Source organism: Lemur catta, chromosome 2 (assembly GCF_020740605.2).
Source record: "Lemur catta isolate mLemCat1 chromosome 2, mLemCat1.pri, whole genome shotgun sequence".
Lineage (NCBI taxonomy): Eukaryota > Metazoa > Chordata > Mammalia > Primates > Lemuridae > Lemur > Lemur catta.
In genome coordinates this window covers 10,311,286-10,329,094 of record NC_059129.1, presented here as the reverse complement: position 1 = coordinate 10,329,094, position 17,809 = coordinate 10,311,286, and the positions used below count along the sequence as shown (strand labels likewise).

Here is a 17,809-nt window from a genome sequence, read left to right as displayed (position 1 = left end):
TTTTGTCTAATTTTATGTGTATGTAGAACAGCCAATAACTATTGTTTCCGTCCTACTTAACTGTAGTAATACCATTTTCCTCCCCAAGTTGCCATAAACACTTTTTATTCACAAAGAACACGTAGAATTTCAAGTGCCTGCCACTTGAAACCTTTCTAAACGTAAGCATAATGAGTTATTGGGTTGCACATAATAACCTTTTGGTTAAACAGCCTTCGTTAGAGCTTTCTGGCTTCTCCGCCGTACTTCGGCGGGGCGAGCCGGCCGGCCAGCACTCTTTGCCATCTGTTTCAGTTGGTCTTTGGTATGACCGAGTTGCAGTACTCACCTGGACTGTTTGGCCGGAAGGAGAATGGGTTTCCACGGGATTGTAAATAAGAGTGTCAGCAGCTCTCTCCTGCTACGCCCAGCTGCTGCTCTTCCTGGAGACTTAAGTAAGGACTGTGTCCACGTGAGCTGTGGCAGGGTTTCTGACTGGGACTGTCCTCTGCCACACATCCATTTGTCCCTTTATAAACTCTTTGGAAACAAATTTAAGGAATCCTCTATTAAGAGTAATTGTACAGTCTCTTCCTGACCATATCTATATATATTTTTAAATACTGGCTTTTAAATTGGCACACAAGTAGAGACTGCTTATTTCTATGTTTAATATCTGAAAACCTGATAGATGCTACCCTTAAGAGCCTACTGTTAATAAATATGCTGTGTAGCACCTACTTAGGTTTAAGTTCTAAAATGTACCTTTGACCTGTCCCATGTCGAGTGAAGCCTCTGTGGCTTCTGCTCCACTAGCAGCTGACCCCTTGGGCCCAGCTCAGAAAAGAACCAGAAGAGTCACGTTCTCAGGCTGATCAAGCCAGACTACTTGGTGAAATTACTGTTAGTAAGCTCTTAATTACTGCCCGTTTCTCCTTTTCCAAAGTACTGCATCACTTCGTTTATCCTGATGGCCCCTGTGCCTTTTTGGTCCAACAAAGTCAAGCTATGGGAGATCTTAAAATGGTGGGAAATTCACACTGCGTTTGTGGAGCTGTAGTATTGGAAGCCTTAGTTACCACATTAAGCCTATAATTACACTCTGATTTGATGTGATTTTTGGCATTTGGCACTTGTCCAAATGCAATTTTCCTTTTTTAAAGATGATTAAACAAAGTCTTCCCTGTTTATTTGGTGCAATGAAGTATAACAGATAAAGTGGGGGAGGGGCAAATTATCACCTTTAACGAGATTAATTTTTAAATGTTTTTATATATTTGGAATTGTTAAATTGGTTTTGCTGAAACATTTCACCCTTGAGATACTATTTGAATGTTGGTTTCAATAAAGGTTCTTAAAATTGTTACCAGTGAATTCAGTTTATAAACCTTATTAACTAATTGGGCATGGTGATTTCCTTTTATAATAGATAGCAACTTTAGAAAAATGAAAGGTTTCTAAAAATATTACTTGCATAATAGCCACAATTTGGGCATTTTGATGACCTTACCCCTACAAGAACAGATTCATCAGTGGCTTTGTATAACTCTGAGATTAAATTTAATTTCATAGATTATCTATTTTAGAGATAATTATATTGGACAACAGTGAGATCAAAAGCCTGTTTTTCTTTTGGAAACTTTCATCTCATTTATCTAGAAATACAGCAGTTTTGGATTTGAAGCTCCTAAAACATTCTAGGAACAAAAAAACACATCTCTAAGATATATAAATTCTCACTGAATTTTAAATATTGTTTTCAAACAAACTCAATTACAATTTTTACTTCATTCACTAATTTAACAGAATTAGAAATACTTACCTAAGTATCTGAAATAGCTGCTTACAGACCAATGAGACAGGTAGGTTCTCCTCTGCCAGTTATGACTGACTGACCAAAAAGAAAAGGCTGGACATCAACTTTTTTTAGTAAAGCAAAAAGTAAATCTAAACAAATACCTTTGCCAAAATAAGATTTTATTTTGAAAGTTATCTGAAAGACACCAAGTAAGGAAGTCTCCTAAGACTCAACGGATGTAGGTTCCAAATGCATACTCTCTCCAGCCCCCACCAGTGCTCTCTGTCATGCCAAAAAGTTGCTTTCTCTGATAATTCCTATTTTTAGCTTCCTGGAGAAGAGATCTTTTCCCATAAGCCACCATCTTCATTTTTTTTGTAGAGTAGAGCTTTATTTCCAGGAAACAGTGTGTTAGTTGGAGATGGGTATTTTTTTAAAAACATCAAGGTAGATCTAATATGTTCAACAAAGTGGGGGGGCTCGGCCAAAGGTGAAGTGGAAAAGTTCTGAAAAAACAAGATTAGGGGCATAAGAAAAGAGTCACCTTGCTATTCTTACTTTGATAAAGATGTCAAAGTGTTCTCAGATCACTATATATAAAATACGTAAGAAATGAGGTGTACTGGGTTAATGAGAAACGAGCAGCTGACTGCTTACTCCTCACCTATACATGTTTCTACCCAGGACATTACGTGTCCCCAATTAACACACAAGTTCAGTGGGGTCTGGCAACGGCATTCAGAAAACAAATACTACCCACTGCAGGAGAGGCAGCTATGATCCAGTCTAAACCCTTTTCTTTCTTACAGATGGGGCAACCAGGGTCCAGAGATGTAAGACTTACCCAACCTGTAAATTCTCACCTCTAGTATTTGCTTATCGTCTTGCTGCAACCAGAAATCCACATGTGGAAATGGCTCCCAGGAAAACGGTCCTATGCGAAGTTGTTCTGTCTTTGCGTCATAGATGCTAATCATCTAAAGAACATTTCAAGGATAGAATTTAAGGAATGTTACCCACTCCCCAAACCCTAACATTAATGCAAGCTCCAGTGTACTCTAGTGTTTAAGGCATTTATCTGGAGGATAAGCTTCTTAAAACACTTGTCTCAAACAACAACAAAAGCTGCCACCTACTGAACACTTCCAATGTGTCTGCTGCCGCGCTTTGTGGGTAACGTGTTGTGTTATTGTGTTTGGTCCTGCAACAATCCTGCAGGAAGATGGCATTTTTTTCCCATCTGGGGTGAAAACTTGACCCAGAGGGACAGGGCACATGTCCCAAGTCACGTGTCCAGTAAGCATCAGAGCTGAGCCTCAAACCCAGGTGTCCCTGACTAAAGACCATGCTTTTCTTTGCTACATAAAACATTGTCTCAGTATTTATACCAAAAGCAACTAATCACCTTGCAATTTAAAAGCACACAATGCCTGTTGCCTCATCAAAAGAAAGGAAAAATCAACTTGTAAAAAAGCTAACTGGCCAAACGATCAATTCCCTGAATTCCCAAGTTTGCCAATAGCAATTTCCAACTTAACCAGCAATGTGCAGTTTTGGTTACTGAGACTGAAATATGTTCTAAATATTAACTAAATTAAGGCCATTATGCTACTTGAGAAATTACAAGAGGAATCCTGAAAATGTGAAAGGGTTGGCAAAACAAATCCTTCTAAATCCAAACACATTTTCCCATGCAAATGTCAGCATTTCATAAATGAGCAGATTTCTTTTGGGTGCACAGAATGTGCCTTCTATTTTTTCATACTTTGAGCATTTTAAAAGAATTCTTTCACCCATTCAAGTGGCATGTTGAGTCTTAGGTTTTGCTTTTCTTTCTTTCTTTCTTTCTTTTTTTTTAAGACACGGTGTCACCCAGGCTGGAGTGCAGGGACATTATCCTAACTCACTGCAACCTCAAACTCCTGGGCTCAAGCAATCCTCCTGCCTCAGCCTCCTGGGTAGCTGGGACTACAGGCACTTGCCACCATATTCGGCTAATTTTTTCTATTTTTTGTAGAGATGGGGTCTTGCTATGTTGCCCAGGCTAGTCTCAAACTCCTGGCCTCAAGTGATCCTCCTGCCTTGGCCTCCCAAAGTGCTGGGATTATAGGCGTGAGCCACTGCACTTGTCAGGGTTTTTATTTTTCTAACTTTTAAAATTAGAATGTTATCTAATTAAAAAGCACCCTAAGGAAATCAGACTTTTAAACTGATCTGATCATTCTTTTGGGTTAATTGTTCCAGCAAATTGCTCTTGAGTGACTTGTTCCAAAAGAATGCATGGTCCAGAGTACAAAGAGGTAGAAACCTCTCCTCCTTCCCTGCTCTGCTCTCCTCTCTTTGTAGGAACTTTCTATGGAATGTTGTTACAAAGTAAAGAGGTTCATTCTATAATACTTGGATCTGGATGCTGTGGGTTCACGTATACCTCCTCCTGCACCTTGTAACTAAGGCAGGGAACTGGGATCTGGAACATACAATCTAGAAACGTTCATTACTCTTCTAAGAGAGAAGGCAGGGGATGGTCCCTGATCATTTACAGCTATAAGGAGGCTGACATAAACTTTCCATTTCTAAGATCTATAAAACTTGAAGCTTTGGCATTTGATGCCTTTTTTACCCTTTAACTCGGATGATTTCAAACTCACTGGTCCTCCTGTTAAAGCCCGCGCAGCACGCAGCTCCTCCTCCGGACCTCGGTCTTGAAAGGCGGCTCTGTAAATCTCCGCAGTTTTAACGTTAACAGCTGTGAGGGAAACAGGATGCGTGTGAACTGACAAAAGACCAAAGTGGAGAGTGTGCACGGTCTCCCATTTCCACCCCCATCCGTAAGAGACAGAAAGGGAAAAGAATGGAAATGGAACAAAGTGCTCCTAATTATCTGTAGCTCCCCCTTCCTGGAGAGGGAAAATGCAACCTTTTCACCGAGCATCTCCGTGAAAACAGCTGCAGGCCTGAGTGGGGTTTGGTAAAACTTTGTTGTAAACCTAGAGCTGCTCCCCACGTGAGCAGCCTGCCTTCCCCGCGGACTGCGCAGAGTCGCCGCGGGCAGCGCGCTGCTGGGCGGGGCTGGAAGCAGAAGGGCCGGCAGTGACCCTGGCAAAAGCTGGTGTTTTGGCGTTTTTATCATTTAGAACTTTACACATACCCAAAGTTACAGAGAGAAAATGATGAACACCTGCGTGCCTACCACCCAGCTAGACACATCAAACGTTACAGACATGGCAGAAGCCCTCTGCAGGTATTTCACGCTATCTCCTCAGGAGTCCTAGGGGCTGTGACAGGAGGGAGGAGGGGTCTAGGTTTTCTTCGGCCTGACAGTTTTCCACTTACTTTTTATAGGGTCTTAGTTCTCAATCAAAACCTTACTTGGTTCCTGATGTAGTAATATAAAAAGATCCAAACCCCCCTCCCCGCAGAGGAGAGCACACCTGGCCTCATGGGGCGAAGGGAGCCCTCCTGACACCCAGCCACCCGGCAGGGGTGGGCACAGCCTCTGCTCTATATTTGGGACCTTGTTTTCTCTTCACAGTCTTGGGATGTGCATGTCATTTCCATTTTGTAGATAAAAGTTAGACAAGTTAAGCTACTTTCCCAAGGCCTCACAGCAACCGCACAGAGCAGCTAGGATCTGAACCCCAGGCTGTCACCGGCTGATGGCAGTCGGGGTGTCACACTAGGTGGCCGGATCAGACTTGCACTGGAGCCTGCCTTGTCAACATGTGACCAAGCCTCCAACCTCAAGCAACTAACTGACTTACCAATGCCATAAATTACTGGAAAGTGGTTTTCATTTTCTTCCCGGTCATTTAATTCTACAAGATAAAAAATTTTTTTAAGATACGGTTTTAAAGAAATACTAAACAACTGTTTTCATTTTGTAAAATAAAGACCAAGAAGTTGCCCTCATTGCAAAGCAGGGGGAGGAAGACAGAAAAGTGAAAGGGACCGTGGCCCTGTTTTCCTGAGTCCCAGCACAGGCAGGTTTACGCTGGACAAACTGCCACATGCACAGGCCGTCCCCTCCCTCCCCCGCCTTCCCCATGCACCACTTCCGCCACGCAGGGTGGCAGCTCCTCTCTGAGATCCAGCACCCTCTCCTTCCTGGGGGCACAGGGAGGCTTCTGAAAGTCCCCAGGAAGGAGACACGAGCTGCCCCTGAGGGATCGGCACGTGAACCGGGGCTGAGCGGGATTCGGACGTGGGCCAGGAGGGGAAGGCCATGCCAGCGACAGGAAAAGCCCAAACAGAAGGCAGCAGAGCAGCGACAAGCTGAGTGTGTCCTCTGCAGCTCATGGCCTGGTCCTAGGTCCTGCTGGAAGGCTGAGGGCAAGACAGTCTGAAACCCACAGCTTTGTTAAATTTGGGAAAAATGGCAGAACTTACCTGTCACACATAATGTCACTAAGTGAACGTCCTCTTCTTGTCTGTCAAATTCACCTACAATTAGAATTTTAAAACTGGATGTCAGAAGAGTTCCTCTGGTTAGCAGAACGCACTGCCGAGCAAGCCAAGGGTGGAAGGACAGCAGCCGGCCCCGTGCTCCCCGTGCTCCCTGTGCGGCCGCAGCCTGGCGCTGACGCCAGACCCGCGGGCACTGGCACCGCACAACCCTGACTGCCAGGCCATGGACACACTGTTAGTCCCAGGCCCAAGGGATAACACAGTGAGTCTTGCCATTTTTCTCTTCGCTCTCAGAGGTTTTGGGGGACATACAGGTTCATAAGAGAAGATTTTTACTCTTCTAAGTAACCTGTTTTTTCTGATTATCAGGGCTGTTAAAAAAAAAATCTGGTCATTGTAAAAGATTTGGCAAATACAGAATATGAGGAAGTCGGTTTTTGATGCCCACAATACTGACACTTACTATTCAGTGTATTTTCTTCCGTGTTTTTCTGTGTACAGCTGAGCTCATACCATAGAGACAATTTCAATTTTATAGCCTGATTTTTTTGTACATCTTTTCCCATGTAATTCACACCTCTTTATTTTTTAGTGACCACATAATTCTACTGATAACATTAAGTTGTTTCCCACTGTAAATAATGTCCTCCTAATTTGGGGGCATAAATCTCTGTGCACATTTCAGATTATTTTCTTAGAATACAGTCCCCCGAGGGGAATTACTGGGATATGAGCCTTCTTAAAGACTTAAGACACGACACCAAAATCGCCTTCCCAACGGGCTGCGCCAGTGTACGTCCTGCGCCATAAGCGAGCCTGCCGCACTGGCTGGTGGTTAATTAACACACAACCATGTCTTGTTTCTTTCTTTTTTGAAAATATTTGCTAATCATGGAGGAAAAAATGGTATCATCAGTGTTTTAGTTCCTGCAGATTAAAACGGCGGGTGGTTCTGTTTTTATACAATTCAGAGCATTTACTATTTTGGAATGTGTCGACTGCTATTTTAAAAGAAAATCCTGTCCCCCTCCCTGTAATCCGCTAAAAAGTAGCTCTGTGCTATCCTGTCTTTATGTAAAATCCCAAGCTGAACAGTCCTGTTTCTTTATGCTGCTCCAAGCAGGTGTGGCCCCTCTCAGGTTTTGTACTAGTTGGGATTTTTCTTTTTTGAGATGGTCTCACTCTGTCGCCCAGGCTGGAGTGCAGTGATGCAACCACACAGCTCACTGCAGCCTTGAACTCCTGGGCTCAAGCCACCCTCCCACTCCAGCCTCCCACGTAGCTGGGGCTGCAAGCGCCAGCCACTGCACCCAGCCAGTTGGGATTTTTAACCCAAGCAAAAATAGATAAAAATTTTTGTCAAATATAGGGGGGAAAACAGTGAACTCACTGAGAAGCTGATGAGTAAGTTTTTGTGACAACTGCCTGTCGTCACTGAAGCCTCCCACGAGGTGCAGTTCCAGCCTGGTAAAGAGAGGCGACAGTGGTCAGAGGCCAGAACACCACACCGGCAGCGCACGCTGGTTCCACTCTGATTTTCCTTCTCAGCTTCCGTGAACCCCCTCACTCTACCGCGGTGCTCCCGGGAGTTCTTCGTGCCACGGCACACGTGGAAAACAGCTGTGCCGCACACGGAGGACAGGGGCGAGGCTGCCAAGGCCAGCGGCAGGGGCCCTGATGCCCGAGTGGGTCTGTGTGGGCACACAGACGTGATGCTGCCCTGCTGCAGACGGTGAGGAACTCTGCTCCAGAAAAGTATGACTGTATTCTGTCATCTCCCCGCCCCAAGTGGGCTGTGCCCAAACCCCACAATATCTTGGTCTAAGAGGAACTGGGCTGGGAGACTGGGACGTGACATGGGCATCCACTGATTAAGAGCCCAGCGTTTAAGCGGCCAGTTCACGTGTGCTGTCTCCTCTAATGTCCCCTGCATCCTGGTGCGAGGAGGATTGTCACTGCCCTTTCACAGGGGAGGAAGCAGGGTCCGTCCCTACAGTACACGCTTGTCACCCCCTACACCAGCTTTCCCCCAGTGTGTCCCACTGAACATGAGCCCCAGGAGATGGGAAAAAAACGTGTTCTTGGAGTCAAATGGGTTTGGGAGATCTTGCCCACTGTAACCCCTCCCAAGGAATCGCACTGCACATGAGTGCGGTAGAGCTCTGAGAAGTCCTGTGACTGAAAAAAATCGCACCAAGTTTGTCGAATCCCGCGTCTCCCACGCTCACTCGTCTACCCTCCCCTTTCACAGCCCGGAACCACCTGCGACCCAGGCTGGGGCGGTGCTGCTGTGCCGCATGCTGCCTTCTGCTGACACGAAACCTCTCTGAGCGATGAACCAGAACCTTCTATGTACCCAGCACGGGGCACAGCCTCAAGTGGCCCTATAATAAACATTAAATAGGAAGGGGAGCAGTGACTGCTGTGGCTTTGCTTGACACTGGGCTACCAGGTTTGCCTTCTGACGCTAGCTCTTCTACGAACAGACCAGGAATAGCTAGCAATCATGTTCTGCAGATCATGGAGTCTGGCCTCTGGCCAGGTCTGGTGACATAATCTGCAGGGCCCAGTGCAAAATGAAAATGCCATTTTGTGACTGCATGGGTCACATACCCATGAAGCCAGCCTGGCCTGTGGCATGGACCCAGCCAGAAGTAGAATTAAATTTAAAAACTGGGCCAGGCGCAGTGGCTCACACTTGTAATCCTAGCACTTCAGGAGGCCGAGGCGGGAGGATCACTTGAGGCCAGGAGTTCAAAACCAGCCTGAGCAAGAGCGAGACCCTGTCTCTACAAAAAGTTAAAAAAATTAGCCAGGCATGGTGGTGCACACCTGTAGTCCCAGCTACTCGGGAGGCTGAGGCAGGAGGATCACTCGAGCCCAGGAGTTGGAGGCTGCAGTGAGCTATGATGGCACCACCGCACTCAAGCCTGGGTGACAGAGCAAGACCCTGTCTCAAAAAAAAAAAAAAAAACAACATTAAAAACTGGGGTGGATTCTTAGCTCATCCATCAAAAGAGCTCTCTTCAGCCCTTCTCCTGGGAGTGTGACTGGATTTCCAACCCCTTCTGCTCACCAGGACACTTTGGGTACAACGAACACGATCCTGGTGGCAGCACACTGAAAGCCCTGGACTTTAGCATTATCGAGTGTATCCATGTGACAAAAACTGTCCACCCCCTTAATATTTTGAATTGAAATTAAAAAAAAAATGGATCTGCGTTGCACTAGCGGAAGTCTCACAGAGAGCTTATTTTTTCCTTTTTTGACTCCTGGGATTCCAAGCATTTGCATATGACAGTTCACTCAACAGCTACCTTAGACTCCAAATAAAATGAGTGCCCTGCCTGCAAGTCTACGTAATGACACACAAGGATGGGGGACGGGAGTGTGAGCACTGCTGTGACAGCCAGGCCTGCGTCACAGCTGTGTGACTCCGTGTACACCCAGTGTCCACGTCTGTCAGCTGGTGGCAGTGTGCACCTGAGGGGTGACAGGCTTCCATGCCGTGGGGGACCGTCATTCAGCAATCCACGGTGAAACCACAAATGTGCTGAAACGTAAACCTGCGCTCCTCGCCCCCCAGCCACCCCCTCCGCCGTCCTCTTCATCGTGGACCATCCCACCCCGTGTGCTGTCTCCTTGCTTTACAGTAGCGACACCTTGGGGCAGGTGTTTGTCTGCTCCGTTCACTGCTACGTCCTTGGCGCCCACAAGCTGTTGCTCATGGGGGCGTTCAGCATATAGTCGCTGGAGGAAGCACTGACTGAGGGGACGCCACATCTGGGGTAGAACAAGCAACGTCCGACAGGGGAGCATCTAACCAGACATTACTGAGGGATCTCCAGGTTCAAAGTCAAACCTTCCATCTACAACCCGGCCCCGATTCCCCGCCTGTGCCCACCGTCCATCCATCCACTCAGCCACCGAGGATGCAGGGCCACCGCCCTGCCGCATTCTGCTCTAGGGAGACCAGACAGACACGTGGTGCTGGCGCCTGTGTCCCTACAACAGCTTCCACAGCCACTTCCTCTACATGATGGCGTGACGTTCCCAATGCACGTGACAGAGTCTTGTGGATCTCACCTTCCACACTGAGCGTGGTCGGAAAAGGATTTTACGGAGTTCATGATCAGGGGGACCTCGGCTTTGGTGTCGCTTCCATCACAGTGTGTCAGGCAGGTAGCCCCATTACCTGAAGAACAAGGGTGAAATGACTCTTGTTATTCCCGGTGAGAGCTCGGCAAGCCAAGACTGCTCCTGTCCGCTCGGGCCGCCTCGTCTCTGAACGTCCTGTAAGGAGAAAAATCGAGAAGTCTGTGCGGCCCAGCCAACCCATTCTGACCAGGGCAACAGGGAGAGACCATGCAGACTAGAAGAAAGGTAAGTGAAGTCAGGTTTCGAGGAAGACACCAGGAAACTCAATGGTGGTGAGAAATTAAATGGTCCCAAATGTTGGGTCAGGTTAAGCAATGGTTTCCTTCACCTCTCTCATCATACCTGTGTGCCTCAGGACCACAATGTGACAAGTGGTGGCATCATCAGAACCCAGAATGGAGATGGAGCCTGTTTAAAAAAGAAATAAAATAAAATATCCAATAGCCTTTTGGGAGAATGTCCAATTCACTGCTTCCTAACCTACCATCCTTTGGGGAGGTCACTGCAAGCTCTCTTTGCTGAACATACAGAAGGCCCTGGGGTCCCACTTGTTGAACAGACTGACCTCTGAGAAGTCTGGCTCTTTCCTGTTTAATTAAAAAAAAAAAATAACATAGTGATGTAAATTAGTGAGGACTGAATAACTAGAGCTGGAGAGAGCCGAGGTGGACTCTAGGTGGGCAACACGCTAGTGTGTCTGAGGTGTGTGTAGCATTTGACAGAAAGGCTGAAATGAAAACGCTGCAGTAACAGTCACTTGGAACAGTGCAAAGACAACAGTTAAGTTCTGGGACCCTTTTTTTTTTTTTAACCTATAAAAGATTTCACAGTCTCTATGAAATAAGATGCAAAAATCTTTTATCACAGCTTTTTTTACAATCAGATCAGACTGGAATAGTGGATATGGTGGCTCAGAGACCGCATCCCTTCTTAACTTTCTTTAAAGAAGAAAAGAGTTAAAAACTTCCCTCTGCCCTAATCTACTAATCCCACTTCTGGAAATCTGTACTAAGGAAATAACTCAAAACGTGTTCATCGCCCTGTTATTTAGAATGGCAAAACCAGCCACAGAAAAGGTAAGTACATCATGTGGAACCAACTCACGACCACTAACTGCAGTCACAGAAAAATGAAAACTACGAGAAAAATAGTTCTGAAATGTTAACTGAAAAGATACAAAAGCACACATTTTTTAAAAGATCGATCAATAGGCTGTTAATACCACGATGATTAAATGCTTATATACATAGGAAAAAATACTGCAAGGACATTCACCAGCACAACGGTGGCTGCATCGCAACAGAGCGAACATGGAGATTTCACCGTCGCTGCTGTCTCTGTTCTCTGAATGTTCTAGGATATGGCTGTGTTATTCTAAAAGTAGAAAATCTAAATGGATAAGCAAATTTATGAAGCCTACTTTATAATATTAGGTGTCAAAAATCTGCCTAATTGAATATCTGTAAAAATCCCTACACCATAAGCCTGTTTAAAAAAAAAAAAAAAACTCAAGTGGTTAAATTCTTTAATCAAAACTAAAGCATTTTTTTTTTTCAAAATTGTTATGTTGACACAACACGGAAATGTGTCATAATTTCCTTTTTACTTGCAACAATATAAACTCCTCAAGGAGCCAGGTCTTATTCAGATGTCTAAGAACAGGCAGGGTCTGCACTGGGGAACCGTTCTGCAGTCTTAGCCTCGCACAGGCTTCTCGCCGTTTCTCCTGGCTGCAACTAATGTAAGTTAGTGCTGACTTAATAAAATACAAGAGATGTAATAACATAATGATCAGCTTAATTAGTTACACAGTGTTTTCCGCTTTTAATACACTTCCATTAATTAGAAGCAAGGCAGCAATTGAAATGAGACGAGCGAGCTGCCGTGTAAAATTAGACGGGCAAGACCATCTCGCTAAATCTAGACTCGGGGAAATAGGTGCGGCTGACTGTTAATCAGTGAAGGCTTTTCATTTTCATACCACTTCTCTCCTCAACTTAATAATGCAGGACAACATAAGGGAGAAGTCTGAATTCCCCCTTGATTATTTCTTTAATACTTACCTCCTGCTTTGTTCTTTGGGGGGAGTGGGGGGAGAGGACAGGTCATTTGTGACCAACCATTTTCACAATCGGGTCTCCACCCGAAAGCAAAGCTGTTTGTGAGAAATGAATGATCACTTTCATAAAGACCAAGGATCATATCTGTCTTCAACACAGCTCCTACTGTTTCCCAAAGAAATAAAAGCAAAAATGATCAGAAGAGATAATACCACAAAAACTAGAACGGTACTTTTGCTGCTTTGCTCTTCCACGTTAAGAAATGAAAAGAAGTTTAGCCGAACTTCTCTTTGGGAAAACACACAGTCCTGCTTTATAAACTCACATACTTCTGAAATAAAAGTAGTGCAGTTTTCTTCTAATATTCCTTCTAATATTCCCTGGATACTAAGATTCAATAAAAAATATCTTTTCCCTCAATCCCTCATCCTCCTTTTCTAATTCTTAATCAATGGTACTATCTCTTAACCCAGGGGCTCAGAAAACTTTTTTCTGAATAGGGGCAGACAGTGAATATTCTGGGCTTTGCAAGGCCGAACAAATTCCATCCCAACTACTCAACTCTGCTTTTGTCCTGTGAAAGGAGCCATAGATGATACCTGAACAAACAGAAGGGGCTGCGTTCCAGTAAAACTTGATTTATCGGTGACTTTGAAATTTGAATTTCATATGTCATGAAATATTATTATTCTTTTGATTTTTTTCAACCATTTAAAAGTGTAAAAAGTGGCTCCCGCCTGTAAATCCCAGCTCCTTGGAAGCCTGAGGTGGGAGGACTGCTTGCTTGAGGCCAGGAATTTGAGACCAGCCTGGACAACATAGTGAGACCCCTGTCTCTACAAAATAAATTTTAAAATTAGCCAGGTGTGATGGCTCTAGTCCTAGCTACTCAAGAGGCTGAGGCAGGAGGATCACTCGAGGCTGCAGCAAGCTATGACTGCACCATTGCACTCCAGCCTGGGCAACTAGAGACCCACACCAAAAAAATGTAAAAACCATTCTTGGCTCACAGGCTATACACAAACAGGGCTTGGCCCACAGGCTGCAGTTTGTTGACCTGTGTCTTAGCCAATAATATAGCTGTCACCTCAGGGATGATCATACATCCCTTACCGCCCACTGCCATATCTGTCAACTCTTCCCTCATAAATGGGAGAGCGAGTATGAATGTGCTTTGTGAACTGGAAAGCATGGAGGTGTGTAAGAAATCACTAACAGGTGTAGTTCTCAAAACTGAGCCTTCTTTCCCACTCTCATACCTTAGCTCAGGCCTCGTCTTCGTCTAAATTACTGCAATATAATTTATGAGAAGGTATAGGGCAAGACCGTGCCCCCGTGACCTTGGGCTGGGCGTGCTGCTGGCCCCCTGTGCTTCTGCTTCCTCCTGCAGTAAATGGGCACAATGGTGCCATGTTATTAGGCTGGGTGAGGAGGATGAACCGAGAGGAGGCGTGCAGGGCTGTGCTGCGCCTGGCCCCTGCCAGTGGGCCATCCCTACCTCCATTCCCTGTCCGCAAGGTCTACCTTGCCCCGTGTGTCCCACCTGATGGCTGCTACTGTCGTTGCTTCAAAACACTGATTTTGTGACATCACTTTTCTAATCCAAAACCTGAGTCCAGCAATTGCACTTGCAGGAATAATTACAAAGAGTTCTAAAGATTTTGCCCTTAGAATGTGCATATTGGTGAATCATCATAAATATCTTCCCCATTTAAAAGTTATGCTGCATTCATACCATGCAATTCTATGGAACCATTAAACAAGATGCTATAGGACTCTGGTTACATAGGCATGCTGGAAAAAAAACCAAACCAACAAACCAAAACAAGATATTGCAGGACTGGTCACTGAGCATCCAGTGACCAGTGAAGAGAGAAGGTTCTAGTAGCACCATCCAGAGGAACTTTCTGCAGGGACTGCAATGGTCCATATCTGTACTGTCTCATACAACACTTGAAATGTGGCTAGTGTGACTGAGGAGGTGATTTTGGATTTCATTTAATTTTAACTAATTTAAATGTAAGCACCCATATGTGGCTAGTGGCTGCTGTGCCGAATAGTGCAGCTCTGGAGTCCAGGGCAGCCGGCCAGGGTTCCCGTCCTGGCTTTACCACTTACAAGAAGGGGAACTTGGGGCAAGTTACTCAACCTCTCTGCGCTTCATAGTCCTCATCTGTAAAATGGGAACAGCAACAGCTATTGCTGTGGCACTCGGCCAGGTCCACTGTACTCCTGTTATTGTTGTTTTTGTTATATTCTAGTCATAGGACAGAAAGGCTTACCAACTGCTGGTACCGCATACTCACGACATATTGTTACATGAAAAAGATACACTATAAAACCATATGTAGTATGCTATCATTTTAAAAAGTATATTATATACAAGAAAAACCTCCTTTAGGATAGTCACCAAATTGTGAAGAATGGTCATGCTCATAGATGATATTTCTTCTCTTTAATATTTACATTTTCTATTTTTCTAAAAAGGAGACACACTCCTGGTTATGTAAAAACAATTAAACTTTTTATTTCTTCCCACTGCTAATTAGGTGAAAGATCCATCAAAGCCCCTCAGTAATCCAGGTCCAACCTACGATCCTTGCATTTACTTTCTTTCCTCCCCTTCCCACCGTGCCAGGGAAACTAGCCAGTCCACCTGCCCACAGGGCCCTTCCCCTCCTGCCCAACAGGCTTGCCCAGCTAGAGCGTCCCCGCCCTTCTGCTCAAAGCTCACTCATCCTGCATCCTTCCTCCCTTGACTGCTGCAAAGTGATCGCCCCTCCCCTTCGCACACCCCTCCCCATCACACAGCCTTTATAGGCCGCGTCTTCCTAAATAGGCCAAATCCCCTGCGAGGAGCCACCCCTGTAGGTCACCACGTTCCCCCCTTTCCACACTTAGCCTGTGGCCTTGGACACTGATCTAGCACAGAAACTTTCAAACAGACATAAAAGTAGAGAGTCACCTAAATTTTTAGGCAGCTGAATTTTTTTCCCCCCTTGCTGAGTCCTGCTCTTGACTTCACTAGTTAGCACTGTGACAGTGGCATAGTACAAAGAACGTGATATAGCACAACGTCCAGCCCGGTAACTGGTTGGCGAATATTACTACGGTCTGTCCTGAAATGCAAGTTGCGGATTCCACAGAGCTGTCTGCTGTCACCGTGTAAATCCTTGTCATCCTTCTGATCATTTTCAGGGGTTATTTTGTTCATGTATTTATGCAACCAATTTACTGAGCATAAATTCTATGCCGAGGACTGCCGTAGGCTCTAAGGATACTAAGGTGAAGACACACACTCTATCTGCCTTCAGGAAGCTTGCGTTCTGGGGGAACAGACCGAACGGAGAATAAACAAAGCAAGTAAGCAGACAAAAGAATTACAAACTGTGTAAGTGTTACAGAGGAAACCTCTAGAATGCCTTCCCTAACCCCACAGACTGGGTCAGGTTTTTCTGCCTCACATCTCAGACTGAAAGGGGGCACTTTTTCTTTATGGCACTTAACAGTTTATGATATTTGAGCCATTCTTGGATTAGAAACCATTCCCCCTGCTGGACTGTAAACACCTCGAGTGTAGGGACAGAAATCAGCACGGTGCCCAACATATATTAGGGGCTCAAAATGTCTCTCTTCAATAAGGAACCGATTCCCCCTTAACTAGATCTGTGCCAAGTGGAAAGTTTGCCCCCTCCCTTTTTTTTTAACGAAGAACTCCCATCCCAACAACCTCTGCATAAGCATGAACAAAGAGTTCAGAGATCTATTTGAGGGCAAAAGCAGGAAAAACAAAAACAAACCTTGCATCAGGGCGTGGTCCCGCGGCCCAGCTGGGGAAAAGCAGGGCCCTTTCTTCTGGCTAAAAATAACCAGGTGCCCCATGTCCCGAAGGCAGGGGAGTCAGAGGAGAAAGAACTAGGGTCCCCGCCAGGATGCCCCTGCCCAAACACTCTCTGAAGCCCAACCTGGAGTAACCTCCTGCTCCCTGAGGACCATGCACCGTTCAACACAGGGTGGGGAGCCCCAGCGAGGGCCAGTGCGCAAGGGCGGGTGCCCAGGTTCGCCCAAACAGGCCAAGTCTGCACTGGGGGAGGGGACGCCCTGCCTGGGAACGGGGCGTCCCGGGGTGTCCTCCAGTGGCGGAGCCGTGCGACCTTGGACAAGTCACCTAACCTCTCCGGACCCCCGTCCTCTCCGCTGTAAAGGAGGGGCCTCAGGGGATACCCTCTGAAGCCTAAGGAAGGTGAAAGCTCCGCGGATCCGCAGAAGTCGGCGGCCGGGGCTGCGGACGTGCCGACAGCAGCTCAGCGGCGCCAAGTTCAGCGCGTCTCGGGTGGGAGCGGGCGGCGGCGGGCGGGCAAGCGGGGCTCCCGCTCGCCCGGCAGGTTCCCCTCGGGCCCGCCCCGCAGCCCCCGCGCCGGGCCCCGCTCACCTCCAGAGGCGGGTGGGCTCGGACGAGGTCCCCGGCGGACTGCGGAAGCCGCACTCGCCTCCCCTCCACGAGCAGCGGCATCGCGAGGGCGGCCGCCCGGGCAGGCCCAGGGAGGCAGCTGCCTCCCCAGCCCCGGGCCGCCCGCGGCCCCCGCCCCCTCAGCCGCCGCGCCGCGCCCCGCCCCGCCGCGGGCGCCGCCGGGAAGTGGAGTCCAGACCCAGGCGGTGCCGCCCGCACAGGCTGGGAGAGCCAAGGCGGGCCGCCAGGCCTCACGGGAAATGGAGTCCGGAAGCGAGGAAGCGGCCCTCCTGCGCCGCAGGGGGCGCTGGGAAATGTAGTCCCCAGCGCGTGGGCGTGGCGGAGCGGGCAGGGGAGCTGCACGCGGCGTCGCTTTGGTCACTGCCGCGCCACTTCTCAGGTGTGTGACCTCCCGCAAGTTTGAGTTTGGGACTCTGCTGTGCTGCTTCATAGAATTGTATTCAGTAAGTCATGCACATAAACAATCTTAAACCGGGGAAAATAGATCCTGAGCTGCGCTAGCCCCGCACATTTAGGAATCATCAGTAACAGCTGTGTTTGGCATCCAGCAGGCGCTCACACACGGGCTGGGAACCCCAGGGGACGATCAGCGGGACACTGCACAGCCCCTGCTCTGAGGCTGGGTACTCCCGGAGGGGGCGTCTCACCGGGGGGGGAGGGTCTTTGCTGAAACTTGGAAATATGTCTCAAATAGACCCAGGTCTACGGTGCGTTAGCAACAAGTAATTTCACAAAGGGTACAGCGGTGAGATTAAGAAGAGGAGCCATCTGACACGGAGCAGAAAGCTCATTAGAACTTCATCACCTGTATTTCACACCCTCGTCTTTCATACACACGCCCCACTCGACAAAATACTGGAAATTAGAGAAGAAACTACAGAAGACAGCTCACGGGTGTCCCCAGCCCCAGCTTACCCAACTTCTCACGCAGAACAGCTC

The 17,809-nt window shown here is 47.0% G+C and overlaps 2 protein-coding genes across 5 annotated transcripts in view; one reads left to right on the top strand and one right to left on the bottom strand.

Moving 5' to 3' along the window:
- PDXDC1 (pyridoxal dependent decarboxylase domain containing 1) overlaps window positions 1-2,917 on the top strand; it is a 42,731-nt gene extending 39,814 nt beyond the window's left edge. For both annotated transcript variants that reach the window (XM_045542643.1, XM_045542644.1), the window contains one exon: window positions 2,587-2,917. In XM_045542643.1, coding sequence (XP_045398599.1) covers window positions 2,587-2,646 — 60 coding nt within the window. In that variant the 3' untranslated portion in view covers window positions 2,647-2,917. The remainder of the gene's footprint in view (window positions 1-2,586) is intronic.
- On the bottom strand, window positions 1,936-17,013 carry NTAN1 (N-terminal asparagine amidase). Of its 3 annotated transcripts, XM_045542646.1 has the most exons (10): window positions 16,832-17,013; window positions 10,824-10,926; window positions 10,682-10,747; window positions 10,268-10,376; window positions 7,572-7,645; window positions 6,164-6,217; window positions 5,539-5,592; window positions 4,426-4,523; window positions 2,641-2,754; window positions 1,936-2,283 (listed from the first exon to the last, which is right to left on the bottom strand). In XM_045542646.1, the coding sequence occupies exons 1-10, from the start codon at window positions 16,910-16,912 to the stop codon at window positions 2,101-2,103; spliced, it is 936 nt and encodes a 311-aa protein (XP_045398602.1). In that variant the 5' UTR covers window positions 16,913-17,013; the 3' UTR covers window positions 1,936-2,100. The 3 variants fall into 3 exon arrangements, with proteins under 3 accessions (XP_045398602.1, XP_045398603.1, XP_045398604.1); XM_045542647.1 differs by lacking the exon at window positions 10,824-10,926; XM_045542648.1 differs by lacking the exons at window positions 10,682-10,747; window positions 10,824-10,926.
- Between the last annotated feature and the right edge of the window lie 796 nt (window positions 17,014-17,809).

Bases quoted from the DNA above. Each gene is read 5' to 3' on its own strand.
- NTAN1 (XM_045542646.1), bottom strand. From the start codon at position 16,912: ATGCCGCTGCTCGTGGAGGGGAGGCGAGTGCGGCTTCCGCAGTCCGCC. The intron at 10,748-10,823 runs GTAGGTTAGGAA...TTTTTTAAACAG, and splicing joins AGTGACCTCCCCAAAGGATG to GCTCCATCTCCATTCTGGGT. The intron at 7,646-10,267 runs GTGAGATCCACA...TCTCTTTACCAG, and splicing joins GACCACGCTCAGTGTGGAAG to GCTGGAACTGCACCTCGTGG.